The sequence below is a fragment of the Nothobranchius furzeri genome, chromosome 4 (assembly GCF_043380555.1).
Source record: "Nothobranchius furzeri strain GRZ-AD chromosome 4, NfurGRZ-RIMD1, whole genome shotgun sequence".
NCBI lineage: Eukaryota > Metazoa > Chordata > Actinopteri > Cyprinodontiformes > Nothobranchiidae > Nothobranchius > Nothobranchius furzeri.
Genome location: NC_091744.1, coordinates 6,354,975 through 6,374,328, shown reverse-complemented (window position 1 = coordinate 6,374,328; position 19,354 = coordinate 6,354,975). Strand labels below are relative to the sequence as shown.

The following is a 19,354-nucleotide window of genomic DNA, read 5'->3' as shown; positions in this document are numbered from 1 at the left end:
CCTGCCAGGTTAACTGCAGTAACCTGGTAAGCATGGTTTCATCCGAAGTGAAGGTGATCATCAGTGTTTTGGAGTGTGAGGAGCCAGAGGTGAACATGGCTCAAACCCGCCTGGCCATCTGGCGCTCCCAGTCCACTTTGGTGGAGGCCAGCGTGGACTTAAAAGGATGCATTCGCTACGGCGCGCAGTACCTTTGGCAAATCATGAGAGACGACTCTTTTGCTTCCGGATCGGAGCCTTGTCGTTTTTCACCTGCCAGAGCCGTTCGTCTTCCACCGGAGGTGGACGTGCAACGGCTGCAGCTGCTGTTACCGAAGATGTCCCTGGCAGCAGGGAACTACAGCTTAAAGTTTTCTCTGTCATACGAAGGAGTCCCGCTAAAGAAGGATGCCTGTCTACAGCTCAGTGTCATGGCTGCTAAGTAAGTAGGAGAGAAACAAAACTTGTCTCAGAAGCTCATTTGTTTTTTTTAACCAGTTGAAACCAGGAGAAATGGAGTTAATGGCAGCTTTAGTTGGAATTCAAACATGGAGGGGTTAGGGGTTGCTTTTAGGATAGCGCTTATAGATATTATTAATAAATCGTACTGAGTATCATCAGCATAACAAGAGAAATCCGTGACTTCTAATAATTTTACCGAATAGAAGCATATTTAAATGGATACTGTGCAGTTTTGGCTTGCTTTAAGCACCCCCTAATGTCCAGTAGTAAAATCAAAAGTGAAACCTGTCTCCTCGCTGTGCATTCATCTTTTTAACACCTTAATCTGTCTCCTCGGCTTTCATTAGTTTCTACAGGAACGGTTCATCACTGAATCAAATAATTCAGTTGTGTTCAAAACATGCAGGAAAGATGCTGGAAGCAGACTCCAGCGCTAGCACGTCAGCGCCACTTTACTAAAGCCTCTTTTACAAAACAATGCTGCCAATTTGCCACAAAGCTGAACCGGCATCAGGGAGCCTTAGGTCATGTTTAAGTGGTCAGACCGTGGTGGTAATGAAACGTGATCATGTTCTTTTTACAAAAGATTACACGATGGCAGTATGAAGGGTGTATGGGGCGGTTTCTGCGCTGCCGCTGACTATTTTTTTAAACTTGGACACAACTTGCTTTTATTGCGATTGAAGCCACGCTCATGAAGTTTTTTTTCACAAGCTGCTGCTAAAGGTGACTGTCATTCACAGCCCCTGTGAACGGTCTGGTGATCTGAGCTCCAGGTCTAACGGAGAGAAGCTCCTGGAGCTCTGCACCACTCCAATTCACCATCTCAGCTGATTCTGTTCAAAAAACAAAACTCATTGCTGTAAAGTATTAACGACTGCTTAATATTAGACACCCCCCCCCACCCCCCCCCCCACCCCCACCCCCGGCACTTTGTCCTAACCCTAAGGACACTTAATAGTTAACATCAGGAATGTTAACAAAATGGATCCGTTGTTTATTAGTGCTTAATAATGCAGTAGGTAACGTTGATAAAGTGACCCTTTATGTAAAGTGCTACTGTTCCATTCTTAAAAAGCAAACATTTATTTAATTAACATTAAGTATTTTTTGTTGTTTTATTTGAATCCACTTATTGTCATCAGACTAATGCCCATTATCGAAGGTGGGACTCGGAGAGTGTGGTCAAGGACGCAGGACCTGCAGCTCAGCGCGGAGCAGTCCTACGACCCAAACATGGACCCAGAAAGCCAGTCTCTTCTTCACTACCACTGGGAGTGTCAGAGCACCTCCAAGGTGGGTGACATATATTACCATATAGAGACCTTTAAAAAAAACTTTGTAGTCATTAAGAAGCTTCACAAAATTTCTCTTAAAAATAAAGCGAGTGGTGATAGTGGGATTGTTTTAATTAAATGTTTTTTAACATCTATTGGTGTTGCTGTTACACACAGAGAGAGAGAGAGAGAGAGAGAGAGAGAGAGAGAGAGAGAGAGAGAGAGAGAGAGAGAAAATAGAAGGAAATTATCTGTTGGTGCTAGTGAGGTCAACAAAAGAACCTGAATGATCCTGGAAGCTGTAGATATTTGGTTTATAACTCAATTTTAGGCAGATCAATTAATTAAATGTATGATTAGATGTGTTTAAAGATGTGTGTTTGTTTCTGCATGTGTTTGTGAGTGTGTGCATGTGTGTGTATGTGCGTTTAAGTGACACTAGTTTCCAACTTCTCACTCCTACTGGTTGAAAGTGGGCTTACAACTGTCAGAAACAACCCTGCTGCATCCTGCTGTAGCTAGTGCTATTAACGAGCTAACACTAACATAAGCGAACTGATACTAAATTGATTCTAAGCACGTCACAAAGTAAAGCAAAAAATATTATTACTTACAAGACCAGTAACAACAAAGCCAGGTCACCATGAGTCTGTGGACAGTAAACAGCTAACAGCCATAAAGCAGCTAGAGAGCTCCACCTAGTGAACCTGCCTGTCCCACAAAACTGTTAAATGCAAGTTCTGGTCAACACAGGGCCGTAAAGTGCTGTATGTTATTAAATTGGTAAAGTTTCTATGTCAAGAATCACTGAAACCCACTTTTAAAGCAATATCTGAAAGAGTTAAAAACTATTTAATGTTGCTTTAATAGGTTATGTGACTGTTTGGATAAACACAACATTTCACAGCCACAGCTTTGCTCCCCACCCTGACAATTACAGAGTCTGTAATTCACACACACACACACACACACACACACACACACACACACACACACACACACACACACACACACACACACACACACAGCCAGCAGTATGTGGTGATAAGAAGAACAAATTCTCACTCTGAAGTCGGTGCATGAAATGTTTCTGTGCTTAGGCAGAACAAGTATTGAAGCACTCAACTTTCTTCGTATTCTGCTTCTGAGAAATCTAACTAAGCTTTTAAAGTGCTCTTGAAAAAAAAATTCTTAAGGGTTTCTGAAAGTCTCTCAAGGTTCCTTTTGGTATTTAGCTGAATTTTAGTAGTTTTCTGTTCACTCCGTGACCTTGACAAAACACGGTGCTGTGGAAGTTAAATAATGAGATGTTTTAAGACTAAAAAACAAAGTGTGAACAGTTTCTAAAAGTCATGCAATTAGGAATAAGGAACAAAAGTCCTGAAACAAGACCTGAGAGCAGCATCATCTCCTACTGTGTGACAAGTTCTCTGCTAAAAGCTTTATAACAACCATCTTGTCAGATAGTTACACACACACACACACACACACACACACACACACACACACACACACACACACACACACACACACACACACACGGGTTGTTGTTATTCTAGTAGTGGACACAAACTGATAATTTGGGTTTAGGATCTTCTTTATACCTGAATATTCGAAGGTTAAATGAATATTAAAATGCAAAAGTGAAAGTCAACATTAAAAAAAAAAAAACTAAGAATTTCAGAGCACTTGAATAAGACAAACAAACAAACAAACCCAGCAAAAAATACAAGAACTATTTCTGACAGATCGTCTCTAGCTTTAAGATACTAGTAAATATTTTTCTTACTTCATTTCAAATCAATGATTGTTTATTGTTTTTATTGGTATTAAACTCAAAGACAACTCTGATTTCTGTTTCAGGGTCCGGAGCACTGCTCCAGTCTGAACTTTGGCCTCGGCTCCAGCGGTCCTGTTCTGGGAATCTCAGGTTCTGAGCTGGAAGCCGGCGTCGAGTACACGTTCAAACTGACGATCAGTAAAGACAGCATGACGCCAGAGTCCACCACGCAGACTGTGAGTGGACAAAAACTCTTCCAGTCTTATTAGCGTGCACATTCACCTTCGTAGTCATCAGCAGCATCAGAGTAAATTAGTTCTTTATTTAAATAGAAACGTGTGTGTGTGTGTGTGACAGGTTATCGTGCATGGCGGTCACATTCCCATGGTGTATCTGGAGTGTGTGTCCTGTAAGGCCCAATCCATTTACGAGGTCAGCCAGAACTCATACGTCTTCCTCAGAGGAACCTGCACCAACTGCCAGGGCTTTCACAGAGGGGTACACACACACATACACACACACATCATCTGCGTGGTCGAGTTTTACACCCTCTATACATGTATCCGGGTTTCCTATGAAACAAAAAAATGTTTCTTTCATCTGCATGAAAGTGAATATAAACATCACCAAAAACTTCTTTCAAAAGAAGAAGAAGAAGAAAATATCATTTCTATAGCGCCTCTCAAGATAAAAATCATGAGGCGCTTCACAAAAACAAAAAATGTAAAAATCTAAAAAAGCATTTAGAAAATGTTTAAAAATATATTAAAATGAGCAAAAAATAGACAATTGTGATTAAAAAAATGTTAAGAAAGAGAGAGAGTGACGAGGAAAGATGGAAATCAGTGGATCCTGAGGAAGGTGGAATAGGTGGGGAGAGCAAAATAAAGAGAGAGTGGTGAAGAAGGTTATCCAAAAGCCAGCTTGAACAAGTGAGTCTTCAGCTGCTTTTTAAAGGAGACCACTGAGTCCACTGATCTCAGGCTCAGGGGGAGAGAGTTCCAGAGTCTGGGGGCCACAGCAGCAAATGATCTGTCACCTTTGACCTTTAGCCTGGTGCTGTACAACCAGTAGGCTTTGATCACTGGACCTCAGGGACCTGCTGGGGGTGTAGGGACTAAGAAGATCACCAATGTAAGATGGTGCTTGTCCATGTAAGGCCCTATAGACCAGAACCAGGACCTTGAAATGAACCCTGAAGTTGACTGGCAGCCAGTGAAGCTGGAGGAGAAGCGGGGTGATGTGGGTGTGTTTGGAGGACTTGGTCAGAAGCTGAGCACAGGCGTTCTGAACCACCTGTAGACGGTTCAGGGAGGTTCTGCTCAGACACGTGAAAAGAGAGTTACAGTAGTCTAAGCGTGAGGAGATGAAGGTGTGGAGAATAGTCTCAAGTTCAGAGCGGGACAGAATGGGACTCAGCAATGTTCCTGAGATGGAAGAAGGAAGAGCGAACAAGAGAACTGACATGAGAATCCAGGGTGAGAGCTGGGTCAAAGGTCACACCAAGATTCCTGACGGAAGGTTTGGTGTGAGAAGCAAGCTGACCAAGAGAGTCTCTGACTTTGGGAACCAGCTTGTCTGGGGCACAGATGAGGATCTCAGTCTTATCTTCATTCAGCTGAAGAAAGCTCCCACATCCAGGTTTTGATAGAGTCTAAGCAGGTGTGTAACAGCTGCAGCTTCGACATCTCATGGGGCTTAAAGGAGATGTACAGTTGGATGTCATCTGCATAAAGATGGTAGGAGATTCCTTTGAAGGAGCTCAGGATGTGCTGAAGAGGAAGCAGATAGAGGAGGAAGAGCAGAGGCCCCAGCACAGAACCTAGTGGGACACCATGGGTAAGAGAGGTGGCGGAGGACCTAAACTTGGAGACGGCCACAGAAAAGGAGCTTGGACAGAGAAACCGCGCAGCAACGCGGCCTGGCGGGAATGCGGAAGTGGCGCTCAGGTCGCCAAACAGAGGAAGAGAAGCCAGAAGTTTACTAGATAAACCGCGCTTTAACAGAAGTCTTATTCTCACCTGGATTCCTGCTCGTTTACCTCTTTTCCTCCGACGTTTTCCCGGGACCGGATAAACATAGCTGGAGGCGTGCAGGTTGGGATCATTGTTTGGCTCCGGGCCAGTGCACCACTCAGGTAAACAAAGAGGGAGGTACATCCTCGGTGCGTCTTGGGCGATCGTGAACGAACGGAAGGATAAAAGTGTCTGGCGATCATAGGAGATGGTAGCAGGGACACTACTGAAGAGGATCGCAGAGGTGGAAAAGAGGAGGTTAGTGGAGAATCATTTGAAAAAGTGGCCGGTGACTGCGGCTAAGCCAAGCACAGGTGCCATCTTGTTACTGACCGGAAGCGGAAGAAAAAACGACTCTTAGTTAAAAGAAATTTAACTGAGACTTGCGAATTCTCTGTTTTAAGCATTTGCTTGTGGAGGTAAATAAACAGGGTTTAGGCTTCGTTAGTCACGTGATTGTGACACAAAATGCTCTGATGTCATCTGTGTGACCCGTACTTTTTGTTTTGTTTGGAGGTTTTTTACTTTTGCTCCTCTTTTCTTATTTCATTAAAAATATTCCCTAATGAAATTCTAGAAACTAATAAAGACTGAGGAGACATTGCAGCAGTTAGATTAAGGTGTTAAAAACTCACAGTGAGGAGATAAATTTCATTTTTGCTTTGACCACAGATAATTAATAACAGACACTAGGGGGTGCTACAAGCAAGCAACACTGCCTGGTGTCCCTTTAAAAATGTGTTGGTAGCACTGTAGCTAGCTGGGTTGATTCCACACAACCGCTGTTATATAAATAGTTTTAATTGTGCTTTTAAATGAAAAGATAAGAAGACAGAGCGAGTTCCCCCTTTGCCAAGGCTGTAGCATTGTGTTTTGAGATCATTTAAAAGAAGTGTTTATGCTAAGTGCCTACTGGAACTTTAGAAATGTAGTTCCCTCGTCTACTCCTTAAATATTCTCAAGGGGGGGAAAAAAACAAAGATTAGGACCTATTTTTATTTATTTTTTATTTGAATATTCTAATGAATTTGGTAAGTGCTGCTCTGGATCCCTAACATGACTTTCTCTCTACACCTTTCAGCGCTGGAGCGCTATGACACTGAACAACGAGACTCTGGTCCTGGACTCGTCCTCCATCACTACAGAAAGCGACAGCATGAATCTGGTGTTGCGGCAGGGAGTCCTGAGCAAAAACGAGTCCTACATCTTCACCTTGCACGTAATTGACAGCAGTCTGGATGGTGAAGGGGCCGCCTCCATCACGCTGTACCACAACACGCCTCCAGAAGGCGGGGAGTGTCACCTGACGGGGGCGGTCGAGGTAGGGGCGTTGAGCATGGATGGAGCTGGAGACAGCTGGAGGATACGGACTCTGCTGGACCGGGTTCACTTCAACTGCTCAGGTAAGAAGTATCCTCTTGCCCCTGAACGCTTTCTCTGAATTCTTTCTTATTTAAAAAATCTTGTGTTTTTCTTTGTCTTTACCCTGCAGGTTACAGCGATCTAGGTGTGTCAGAAACGCCCTTCCTGTACAGCCTTCTGGTGACTCGATGCAGGGAGGAATACTGCGAGGACTTCTGTGTTTACAAAGGTAGCAGTCCGGAACACTCGGCCTTCCTGCCTCCAGGCTTCAGTTCAGCCCGACATCGTGTGGCTGTGTCCATCACAGTGGAGGACCACCAAGGAGCCACGAGCCTGGCGTTGAATAAGTAAGAACATTCTACCTTTTTTTCCACTCAATCAGCAGGTTAAAGATTTGTTATGCTCCAAATCACTGCAGTCTACTTCAATTTTTGTTTTACACAAAATTCATGCATGTTTAGGGTTTTTCTGCCTCATTTTTCTGTTTAAAGGTCAGTAATTGAGTACATAAAAAATAGTCCTATTTCAGTGACAATTCATTTGGCAGGGGGATTCAATCTGTGTCTGTCCATTTCTATGAATGCTGATCTGATGGTAACCTTAGCAAACTGGAGCTCCTACTGTGCAAAATCTGAGCTTTGTGGTGCGAATCTAAATGCCCTTATTGCTTATTTAAACTTATATAAACTAACATATTTTTACATTTTTTACTGGGGAAATTCGGCCCAACTTTAAAAAAAAGAAGAAATAATTAAATACAATGAAGCAAAAAGGTATTTGGCAGTCACCGACTGTGCAAGTTTTTCCACTTAAAAAGATGAGAGGTCTGTAATTTTTATCATAGGTACACTTCAACTGTGAGACAGAATGTAAAATAATTGAGGTTCCTTTTAAGTTAGCCATCTGAATGATCCGGTGGAGGATCGGTAGAATGTCATGTGACCACATGAGTCTTTGGTGTAAATGCTATTTACTGTAGGGGGAACATCTTTTGTACGTCCTTGCTGTGTTTGTCTTTAAATTCCATTTTTGGTTCTTTTTTAAACACAAATACGGTTTTTCTTTACCTTGCTGACGTTTCGTTTACAGCTGAAAACATCTTCAGAGCTGACGCTGATGATGGCGTCACTTCCTACTCCGTTTTTCCACGGGCAGCAGAGGATGTTGCCGCCCTCTGCTGCCCGATCTCCCCTCTCCTGTGTGCAGTCCCATGCGCGATCCAATGTGTAAACCCCATCATCCCTGTTCATGGTCCCACATCCATGTTTCCTTATTGTCATGGTCTGTGTCAGCCCCCTTCCTTTATGTGCCTCCTGGTGCCCTCCATCCCTCTCTAGATTCCCTCTTGTGTCCCTTTGTTCCCCCAGCTCCCCTTGTGCTCTCTTAGCGCCCTCATGTGTCCTTGTCTGCATCCCTGTTATGTGTCTTATGTTGTAGCCCTTTGGCGCCCTCTTGTGTCTTTTTTCTTTGTCAGTTTGTGTGTCAGTCTAGTGTCTGATGTTATCTTTTACTGTTTCCTCCCAGGTCAGCTCCAGCTTCTTTGTCCCCAGCTCAACGTGTGTGTGTTAGTCCTTCCTGCAGCCTTTAGGTTTAGTTTTGGTGTCTTAGTTTCTTAGGGTTATTTGGCCCTCTGTTTCTGTTTCCCATTTTTGATTATTAGGTTCACCTGTCTTCCCTCCAGCTCTCACTTCACACACCTGCTGCCATTTTCCCTGATTGCTCCTCCCAGTGTATTTAAGCCCTGTCTGTCTCTGTGTTCTTGTCGGTCCATTAATGTTTGTTGATTCTGTCAGTTTAGTCCCTCTGTGTTTAACCAGAGTTTCTTGATCCCCAGATAGTAATCTGCTTTTTGACCTTTTGGATTTTTGGCTTTTTGGATTTTGACTCCCAGTTTGGATTACCTTGGTTTTTGGCTCACCCACAAAATAAAGACTTTTTACTTAAAATCTTCATCCCTGCCTCCGTGTCATCCTGGGTACTGCATTTTGGGTCCACACCACCGTATCGTGACACTTATCTCTATAGCTTCCTTTATCCATCTCTTGTATTTCTGTTGTTCGGTGTTTATGATCCTTGTGTTGTCCCAGTCCATTATATGGTTTTCTCTTGTGCAGTGATCTGTTACAGCTGACTTCTTTATTGTGCTTTCTGCTTCTTGTTTTGCTGCTCTTGTGTGTTTTCGACTTGTTTCTTTCTCGCACTCCTTTCTATGTTCTATTGTTCGTGTGTTGAGTTGGCGTCCGGTTTCTCCTATGTATGTTTTATTGCAGAGTTTGCATGGGATTTCGTAAATGATTCCACATTTATGTCCAGCTGGTATCTTGTCTTTTGGGTGTACTAGTCTGTTTCTAACTGTTGTGTATGGTTTTGTTGGTGTGTTTATGTTGTGTTTTTTCATTGTTGCTCTTATTTTTTTTTTTTGTTATGCCTTTGATGTGTGGTAAGGTTATCACTGGTTGTGGTTCTCATCTTTCTGGGTTTCTGGTTCTTTGCTTAAGTTCTTTTCTTTCTGTTATTGTTTGTCATTTTCCTTTGTTTATTGCCCATGTTGGGTATCCGCAGGTCTTTAAAGCATGTTGTATGTGTTTGTCCTTGTTTACGGTCTTTTTCTTCTGCTATCATGTTTGCTCTGTGAAATAATGTTCTGATTACTGACATTTTGTGTATGGTGGGGCCGTAACAGATCACTGCACAAGAGAAAATCATATAATGGACTGGGACAACACAAGGATCATAAACACCGAACAACAGAAATACAAAAGATGGATAAAGGAAGCTATAGAGATAAGGAGACGTGGATGTGGGACCATGAACAGAGACGATGGAGTTTACTCATTGGATCTCGCATGGGACTGCATCATTGGAGAGGGGAGAGCGGGCAGCAGAGGGCGACAACGTCCTCGTCTGCCCGCGGATAGATGGAGTAGGAAGTGGCGCCACCATCAGCGTCAGCTCTGAAGATGTTTGTAGCTACAAATGAAATGTCAGCAAGGTAAAGAAAAACCTTATCTGTGTTTAAAAAAGAACCAAAAATGGAACTGTAGGGAGAAGAATGGCGAGTTGCATCCCAAGATCACCGTACCCACTGTGAAGCATGGGGGTGGAAAGGTTATGGTTAAGGGCTGCTTTTCTGCAAAAGTGGCAGGAGGACTGGCTCAAATGAGGAAAGGATGAATGGGGCCACGTATCATGAGAGTTTGGGCAAAAACTTCCTTCCATCAGTGAAAGCATTGAAGATGAAACATGGCTGGATCTCCCAGCTTGACAATGATACCAAACACATCACCTGCGAAAAAGAAGAAATCTGTGTTGCCCAGTGACAGTACCAAAGCATCACAGCTGTTGAGTTATTTTTAAATACCTTAAACCTGAAATGAACACACACAAAAAGGAGGGAGGCCATTTTTTACGCTGTGTGGCCAGAGCAGCGGAGGGAAGACATGGCAAAATCCCTTCCGGGTCTCCGCCATACTCCTCTGCTCCTCCTTGTCCCACAGTATGTTTTAATTTTTACTGATCAACAGCTCTAGAGAAGATCTGCATGGAAGAATGAGCCAAAATACCAGCTACAGTGTGTGCAAACCTGGTGATGACCTACAGGAAACATTTGATCTCTGTCATTGCCAGCCAAGGTTACATTACAAAGTTTTGAGATAAACTTTTATTATTGACTAAATACTTATTTTCTATTATATTAATTATACAGATACATTTGTAAAAAAAATAATACGATGTAATTTTTTAGGATTTTTTTTACAGTGTGACTCTCACAGGTATACCTGTGGCGAAAATTACAGACCTCTCTTATCTTTTTAGGTGGGACAACTCGGTGGCTGCCAAATACTTTTTTGCTTCACTGTATTTTAAGGAAGATTTTCTAGAGGCAGCTTTTATTTGGGGTTGCAGATAATTTTGTAGAAATACCACAGCAGATCTTCTTGTTTTGTGTTTGTATCCAGAACCATTGAGGTTCTGTTGCCAGATTTCCCTCCCGAGTACAGCAGTCTTCCTCACTGGCTGTCGGAGCTGACAGACACCAAGCTCAAGAAACTGCTGGAGCAAGGAGACTCCCAGAGGGTCAGAGAATTATCGCTGGCTCTCATCACGGTCCTGAACGAAGTAGGACACTTGTCCACCCAGGATGTTCATATCCAGTTTCTCAACAGCTGATAATCGATTATGTTTTTGCTTACTTTCCCCCAGTATGAGCAGGCCAGAGAGACATCGCCGGTGTCTAGAGAGGAACGCAGCTACAGAGTCAAAGTCCGCAGCAACATCACCAGAGCTCTGACCGCTCTGGACCTGAAGACCGTGAGCGACATCCAGCAGACATCTGCTGCCCTGGCACAGTGCACGGTGAGCAGGAGAGGGCAAAAATCCCAGATGATCAGACAATCCAGGCAAAAGACCAGCTGTGATTGTGTGTTTGTGTTTCAGGCTGTTAGTCGAGAGTTTATATGTGAAGAGTGTCAGAACAGCACTCTAAACAAGCTGGAGTCCATGTTGGAGATTCTACAGACGGACACCAAGCAGGGCACCGTCACCCCGACTGAAATCGCCGACAACATCCTGAACATCATGGGTAAGAAGGAATGCTGAGTCATCATTTCTGAGGGTTAAATTCTACTCTATTATTTAATTGTGGTAAACATATTATTAAGGAAAGTGCTGAACTGCGCAAACAGATGAAGAGTTGGTGTGACTGAAATCAGAAGGGTAACTCAGCTAATGATGCTAAATCCTGCTAGCCTGCAGCTGGTTATTTAACTGTTGCCAGTTAATCACGCCACCATGAATTGCTCTTTTTGCTGATTACAGATTTATTCTTTTCGGACTTGACAAAAATAAGTAGAAATTATCGCGTTTTCAGATCTTCCTAAAATTATCTTCTCATATTTTTGTCCTCAGGTGATCTAATCCATCAAGTCAGTCAGTCAGCCTCACATCTGAACTTTCAACTTCCCTATGTGGATTCTCCTTCATCGTCCTCCACCACCACCTCCTCCTCCTCCTCTTCTTCTGTTGAGCATGGAAATCTCCTGCTGGACACGCCGCCCTCCTCTCTGGAGCCACACCCCCTGCGCGTGGCAGCCAAGGCCTACAGCCTGTCCTCGGTGCTCATGCTGATACTGATGCATGCCCGTGTCCTCAACGAGGAGCCACTGGTTCTCAGGGGGGCAGAGATTGCCGCCACAGGAAAACTGGCTGACCCCCAGAGTCTGCTCTGCTACCACGGCAACAACAGCCCAGGTGAGGTATTCAGTTTGGAGGCTGCAATCAAGTGATTCTTCAGTTTGAGTTTGAAGAAAAAGATGTTTTAATCTTCATTCCACCTCCAGAATGCCAGAGGTTCTCCATCCCGCATGCTTTTAACAAAAGTCTCGGCAAAGCTGCTGCAGGAAGCGGCATCATGCAGCTGCTTTTTCAGGTAACTTCAGAAAACATGCTGATGGAAACTACTAGGTTTAGGATAGGGGTAGCCAATCCTGGTCCTGGAGCATGTTTTAGTCATGCCTCTGCTCCCACACACCTGATTCAATGATCTGTTCAGGGTATTTTTCAGGTGCTTCATCTGGTCAATAATACTTTTTGAGCTCCTTTGGATTTTTCATGCTTTCAATTCAATTCAAGTTTATTTATACTGTATAGCGCCAAATCATGGCAAGAGTCGTCTCAAGGCACTTCACATAGTAAACATTCCAATACAGGTCAGTTCATTAAGCCAATCAGTAAAAGTTTCCTATATAAGGAACCCAGCAAATTGCATCAAGTCACTGACTTTACATCAATCCTCATACTAAGCAAGCATATAACATTTCCCCACTTCTGTATTCAGTCACATTTCCTTTCCTTCATCCTTCTAATATTCAGGTGGAGTCCAATCCCTTCCCGTTCAACTACGTGTCCAACTACGCCGTCTCTACCGAGGTAGCGTCAATGGAGTTTCGCACTGAGAACGGCACCCAGATCCCCATCTCTGGACTCGATGATAGCATAGCCATCACTGTTGCCATTAACAACGGCAGCAGTGCAGAGGCGGGTGCTGATAGTTCTGGTGCCGGCAGAGTCCCTGCATCCGGGGCGGTTAACATCAGCCACTGTGACTCTGTTATCGTCAGGGTCAGGGCAGGAAACAGCAACAGGCACGCGGGGCTGTTTGTGCAGCTTAATTTTACCTCTTTAGAAGGTGAGCCATCTCTCACACACACATTTGGGGTGGGGGGTGTAAGCATAATGGAACACACTGTAACTCACTAGTTGCAAATCATTTTCTTTACAATAATTTACAATAAAAGTACATTTTTATCTCATTGTATTTTTAGAAAAAAGTGAGAGTTATGAAAGGGGACGGATCGATGTGGAGCCGTACATTACCGCCTACCTTCATTCCCATGAAAAACCCAACGAGTTTAACTGCACACAGAGGAAGCACATCACACTAAGTATGACCAGGGGGCAAGACCACAAGAAGTACACTTTCTTCCTGTCACCAGAGTAAGTCTTCCTTACTTATGGACTGTAAGATAAATGTGTTGCTTGGGTTGAGGGTTGGGGCTCTATTTATTTATTTTGGTTTTATTTATGTAAAGCACTAAGACTGTAACTGCATGGTTTTAATACAATAGCAGTCTGGCTCCTCTTACCCCAATCGTTGATTCTGAAGGTTGGAGATGCCCCTGGTGTTTTCTGCAGAGCAATTTTTTAAAAACAAGTAGCGATCTACTATATAAATTTGGAAGGACACCATGGGAAGGATGCATTTGTACAAAATCATGGCTTATGCCTTTTTCCATGCAAAATCCCAGATGGATCAATCTTGAACTAATCGTGGAAATGCAAGAACAACTACTAATTTATTTCTGGTTTAACTAGACTTTTTAAGGCAGTCCTCCAACCTGCTTTCCAACCCAAATTAGTCATGTTGTAATGGCCTCAGTGAAACAGCTTGTTCTGAGAAAAGCTGGTTTAACACATCATAATCTTAGGCCCAACCCATTTCAACATCTGCAATATATAAATGTCAGTGGCGGTAATTCTTACTGCAGAACAACGTTAGCCTTAGCTAATACTAAAGCTAGCCTGAGCTTATACTAATGCTAGCCTAGTAGCTAATACTAAAGCTAGCCTGAGCTAATACTAATGCTAGCCTAAGCTAATACTAACGCCAGCCTGAGCGAATACTAATGCTAGCCTGAGCTATTGCTAACATTCTTTTTGGACAAAAAGAAAAGAAAGAAGAATGATGGAGCACCGCAGGTACCAGGATGTACTGGTAATATCCAGACTATGATTGAATGCCAGATGGAAACCAAGTTTGCAGTACATTTCTACTTACTTGTTCATCCCTAAACCCCCACTCCACAATCAGCTTGACGCTCACATTGTTATTCATTTGTCCACATTTGGATTTGTTTGTGCTACACCATCTTTAGTTGGAAGTCCACCAACAGTACTTTGGTTCAGATAGATGTTTGGATTGGATTGTTTAATGCCATCATCTGCTGTTTGATGCTAACCATTAGGGATGTAAGAAAATATCAATACGACAATATATTGTGATTTTTTTTCCAGCAATATTATATTGATATTCAAAAGCTGTGTAGCCTATCTAATTTTTGGAAGAATTCCAAAGCCAAAATGTGTGTATTTTCTTTTCTTTTGGTGCAATTCAAACGCCGGCTGCTAGTTGGCAGCAGTGTGCAATGGGGTTGTTTCCTCCACTGAAATGTAAATCCCTCCATTATGGTTCAGATACCTCATGTTAAACATGCTAAAGATCACTTTGGACTGTTTATTGAATTTTCCTACAATAAATTCAGTCTAAAAAATCGCTAATATCGTCTGACTGAATGTATTGTGATACACTGTATCGTATCCCCTGTATGTATCGTATCACCATAATTTCACCAATACACATTCGTACTAGGGGTGGACTGGCCTATCTGGCATTCTGGCACTGTTCCGGTGGGCCGCTCAGCCCAGCTTGGGCCGACACTACTCCACAGTTGGTGATCTGCAGAACATCAGCTACATGGTAACCTGAAGCTAACGGAGTTTTCCCAGGCGTTTTTAGCAATAAAAGTGCAGGAGAGTGATGATGTAGGAGCTGTTTTGCTGCGTTAGCATGTAGCTAATGTCCCGCTGATCTCCCCCTGTGGAGAATGAGCTGATATGGAAGGCCAGGGCTCCCGGTCGCAGCGGTCTGGCCCTGCTTGTAATTTAACAGTCCCAGCCCATATTAGATCATTCGGCCTAGAGACGAGCCCGCGGGTGGCAACACCCCCCACCCCCACCTCTCTCCCAATGGGGAGGGCCGACTGAGGGCCGACGATTCGTAAAAATGCCAGGGCCGAATTTTGGTCCCAGTCCACCCTTAATTCCTGCTAACCATGTTTAACTTTGGTCTTGTGTTGCTCAGGTCCTACGACACCACTCTAGATTATTTCATCAACGTGAGCACACCCTGCAGCCCTGACTCAGGTCAGGGTGTTTGCCTCGAGGTCGGGGTGTACACCTCTCTGTGTCAGTACTTCAGTGAGAGTGAGAAGCAGTGGAGGACTGATGGCATGGTTCCCTTGGCAGAGACCAACTCCAGCAGAGCTGTTTGTCGAACCCGCCACCTCACCGTCTTTGCCGCGGGGCTGTTCGTACCGACCAACGCCATCAGCTTTACTATGCCGGTCAGTATCACACTAAATATTGCAGTTTTGTTGGTTTTTTGGGCACTCACCAAATGCATACCTAAACCAATGTCTTCATTCATCAGGAGCGTTCTGGTGCACCAAGCCTGATCGTGCTCTTGGTGTGCATAATGGGTTTGCTAAGCTACATTGTGGCAGCAGCCATCTTAAACAAGCTAGACCAGCTGGATCTTCGTCGCGCTGCTGTGGTTCCTCTCTGTGGCCAAAGTGGGATCTTTAAGTATGAAATCCAAGTCAAAACCGGATGGAACAGAGGGGCAGGTGAGACGGAAAGGCTTCTCTGGAGATCTCAGTTTGAATTCCATGATGTTTTCAGAGTTCCTGCAGTGTCTCTATCTATCCAGGCACAACAGCTCACGTAGGAATCAGTTTGTATGGGCGGGAGAGTCGCAGCGGTCATCGTCACCTTGACAGCAAAGGAGCTTTCACACGCAATGCTCTGGACATCTTTCAGATCTCCACAAACACCAGCCTGGGGAATGTGTGGAAAATCCGGATCTGGCATGACAACAAAGGTGAAAATGTCTGAAAATGTTAAACATCCATGGATACAACGAGCGAGTACTGTTTTCAGATCTGTGACTGTTACATACTGCTCCTTATGAAGGTCTGTCACCAGCATGGATGCTACAGTACGTGTTGGTCAAAGACATGCAGACAGACAGCAGCTACTACTTCCTGGTTGAGGAGTGGCTGTCTGTGGACAATGAGAAAACAGGTAGACGGGTGGAGATTGAGGTGGAGGCTGCAGGTAAGAATCAAAAGTTTAAAAACGGCAGGGCGCTGTTGGCTTGTTTGATCCATCTTGTTTCTTTGTGGTTTCCCAGAAGAGACGACGCTCTGTCAGCTGCCCCGCCTTCTCCGGTGTGAGCTGCAGAGGGCGCTATGCGAGAGTCACATGTGGCTGTCACTGTGCGAGAGGCCCCCCCGCAGCCCCTTCACCAGGCTGCAGAGAGCCACATGCTGTGCTGTGCTACTGCAGCTTTTCCTGCTGGCTAACACTTTGTGGTACAGCATCGTGACAGACAGGAGATACAGGTGCGTGTGTGTTTTCCTGCCCCTTATGTATTTCTTTAAGCCGTGGTCCATAGCATGACGCCATCAGGGAGGGGAGGAGGAGACTTTCTAAACTTAACTGGCTATAGCTCCCCTCCCCTTTGTGGAAGGAGCTGGAAGCCGTCCCTCACTTCTCCTTTAGGTTTGTGGGGTACAACCAAACAACATGGCGTCAGTAAATGGTTAAGACAGCAGTGGTATCATGGATAGTATGAAGGACCTTTAAACCAGAGACAAATGCACCCCTTAGAGCGTTGCAGGGGACTGGGGCGGATTCCTGCTCACTGACAGCTCTCTTGTGGAAACATTACAGTGGGGATGGAAAGTATTCAGACCCCCATCAGTTTTTCACTCTGTCATATTGGAGCCACTTGGTAAAATTGATTAAATTCATTTTTTTCTTCATTAATGTACACACAGCACCCCATATTGACAGAAAAACAATGCATTTTTTAATGTCAGCAGATTTAAAAAACAAACAAAAAACTGAAATATCACATGGTCCTAAGTATTCAGATCCTTTGCTCAGTATTTAGTAGAAGCGCCCTTTTGAGCTAATACAGCCATGAATCTTCTTGGTAAAGATGCAACAAGTTCCTTACACCTGGATTTGGGATCTTCTACCATTCCTCCTTGCAGATCCTCTCCAGTCCTGTCAGGCTGAATGGTGAACGTTGATGGGCAGCCATTTTTATGTCCCTCCAAAGATGTCAAATTGGGTTTAAGCCAGGGTTTATTTCAGTTGTATGCTTAGGGTCATTGTCATGTTGGAAGAAAAACCTTCAGCCCAGTTTGAGGTCCTGAGCACTCTGGAGAAGGTTCTTGCCCAGGATATCCCTGTGCTTGGCTGCAGCTGAAAAACACCCCCACAGCACGATGCTGCCACCGCCGTGCTTCACTGCGGGGACTGTATTGGACAAGTGATGAGCAGTGCCTGGTTTTCTCCACACATACCGCTTAGAATTAAGGCCAAAAAGTTCTACCTTGGTCTCATCAGACCAGAGAATTTTATTTCTCACCATCTCGGGTCCTTCAGGCATCTTTTAGCAAACTCCATGCAGGCTTTCATGTGTCATGTGTCTTGCACTGAGGAGAGGCTTCTGACGGGCCACTCTGCCACAAAGCCCTGACTGGTGGAGGGCTGCAGCGATGGGTGACTTTAAATAATTAATTTAGCTGTGGAGACCAGAGGACGGACTTGGGGGAGAATATAAATTATAAAACATTTATATCATGGAACAGGGCCAGTATTTAAACAATGCACCCCAGTGTTAAACCTTGAGTTCTGTTGTGATGCATGTTTTCCACTTGAATCCCTTTTTGCCCCACAGCGCGAGGGCCGTGTCAAGGTTTTCCTCCCTGAATGGAGAGACGGTGGCAGCTGGTGTGGTCTCCTGTCTGGTCGTCTACCCTCTCTACCTGCTGGTCTTTACAATCCTCAGGATGAGCCGCAGCAAGGTACGGCACACCCAAACATGCTGAAAGCGAATGCACAGCAGAGCTTTTCTTCCCACCACCAGTCTAAAAGTCAAGCTGGACATTTTGTATTTTTATGTGTGTGGACATCAGTCTGTGACGGTGAAGCAGGTGCCTCCTCAAGTGGATCAGGAATCCGTGGAGATCGACGACTTCCTGGACAACTCAACAGGAGGGAGTTCCTTTCTTTCCTTCAACGGGGAGGTGGAGTCTTTTTGAGAAGCAAAATACTCAGAAAAATAAGCAAATAGGATTTTCTGTGCAATCGTTCAACTGTTTGTCTCATTTTCTCAGACCAACTCAGAGAAAACAAATATGGACTTGCCATCTTCATCGTTCAGAAGGTAAAGTAACGCCACCATCTTGTTGGTTTAAGTTTAGATGGGCTCAGAGTGATGGAGAACAAACAAAAGAGAGTCAGAGAAAAGAACGAGATGTATAAAGAATCCTTTCTCTTTGCTTAAAAGCAGCAACTTGTTCAAGGTTGTTTCAACAATTCAGAAGAAACTAAAATCTTTCAGAGAATAAAAAAAAATGTGTCCCTCACTGTGTTTTTCAGTGAGGACAGTTTGGACATGGAGGACGAGGAGGACACAGATGACAGGGATTGGCCGGAGCTGTTGAGTGATGAGTCCATTGTGGGAGGAGCGGGACACGGGGCGGGAATGCCCAAACTGAAGAGGCGTCAGGGCAGCCGACACCTGGGTGTGGAGATGACCTTTGGCCCTGATGAAGAGGAGAGGGAGGAAGGTGCTGATCAGCACCACAAACACTTCTCCTCATCAGGTAACAGATGTCGGTTTGTTTAAAATTAATTTTCTACAGTTCAACAAAAACGTCACAAAGAGCCGGAGAAAATCTTATTGCAGGCAGAAAGGTCGGAAAACATTTCAAGGTTTAGTTTTCTAATTTGTTGTAAATGTGGCGTGCTCAGTGGAAAAATGTCTCCTTGGACACAACAAAACCAAATCCATGTTCAATTATCTCCCAGATGGGATGAACAGCCCATAGACTACACTTGTTCTGGACCAAAAATGCTTGGTCCAAGCGAAATATTCTCATCCATCTTGTTACGTCTTATCTGCAGATATTTATTTTAATTGGGGCCGTCAAACAACTAAAAATGTTAATCTAATTAATCGTAGGGTATTTGTGAATTAACCATGATTCAGACATGATTAATCAAATATGACTGAAAAAGTACAATTTTTGGTGTTAAAGGACAAAACTGTATGTCACCCCAGG

At 44.1% G+C, this 19,354-nt stretch overlaps 1 protein-coding gene across 2 annotated transcripts in view; it reads left to right on the top strand.

The window, feature by feature from the left end:
* pkd1a (polycystic kidney disease 1a) overlaps positions 1-19,354 on the top strand; it is an 80,707-nt gene that overhangs the window by 47,302 nt on the left and 14,051 nt on the right. For both annotated transcript variants that reach the window (XM_015966904.3, XM_015966896.3), the window contains exons 22-43: positions 9-421; positions 1,587-1,737; positions 3,582-3,734; positions 3,856-3,996; positions 6,595-6,916; positions 7,006-7,222; positions 10,835-10,994; positions 11,079-11,231; positions 11,313-11,457; positions 11,784-12,125; positions 12,215-12,303; positions 12,747-13,062; positions 13,199-13,370; positions 15,295-15,556; positions 15,643-15,838; positions 15,922-16,092; positions 16,185-16,328; positions 16,405-16,615; positions 17,965-18,091; positions 18,203-18,313; positions 18,404-18,453; positions 18,669-18,895. In XM_015966904.3, the coding sequence (XP_015822390.1) occupies positions 9-421; positions 1,587-1,737; positions 3,582-3,734; positions 3,856-3,996; positions 6,595-6,916; positions 7,006-7,222; positions 10,835-10,994; positions 11,079-11,231; positions 11,313-11,457; positions 11,784-12,125; positions 12,215-12,303; positions 12,747-13,062; positions 13,199-13,370; positions 15,295-15,556; positions 15,643-15,838; positions 15,922-16,092; positions 16,185-16,328; positions 16,405-16,615; positions 17,965-18,091; positions 18,203-18,313; positions 18,404-18,453; positions 18,669-18,895 (4,273 nt within the window). The remainder of the gene's footprint in view (positions 1-8; positions 422-1,586; positions 1,738-3,581; positions 3,735-3,855; positions 3,997-6,594; positions 6,917-7,005; positions 7,223-10,834; positions 10,995-11,078; positions 11,232-11,312; positions 11,458-11,783; positions 12,126-12,214; positions 12,304-12,746; positions 13,063-13,198; positions 13,371-15,294; positions 15,557-15,642; positions 15,839-15,921; positions 16,093-16,184; positions 16,329-16,404; positions 16,616-17,964; positions 18,092-18,202; positions 18,314-18,403; positions 18,454-18,668; positions 18,896-19,354) is intronic.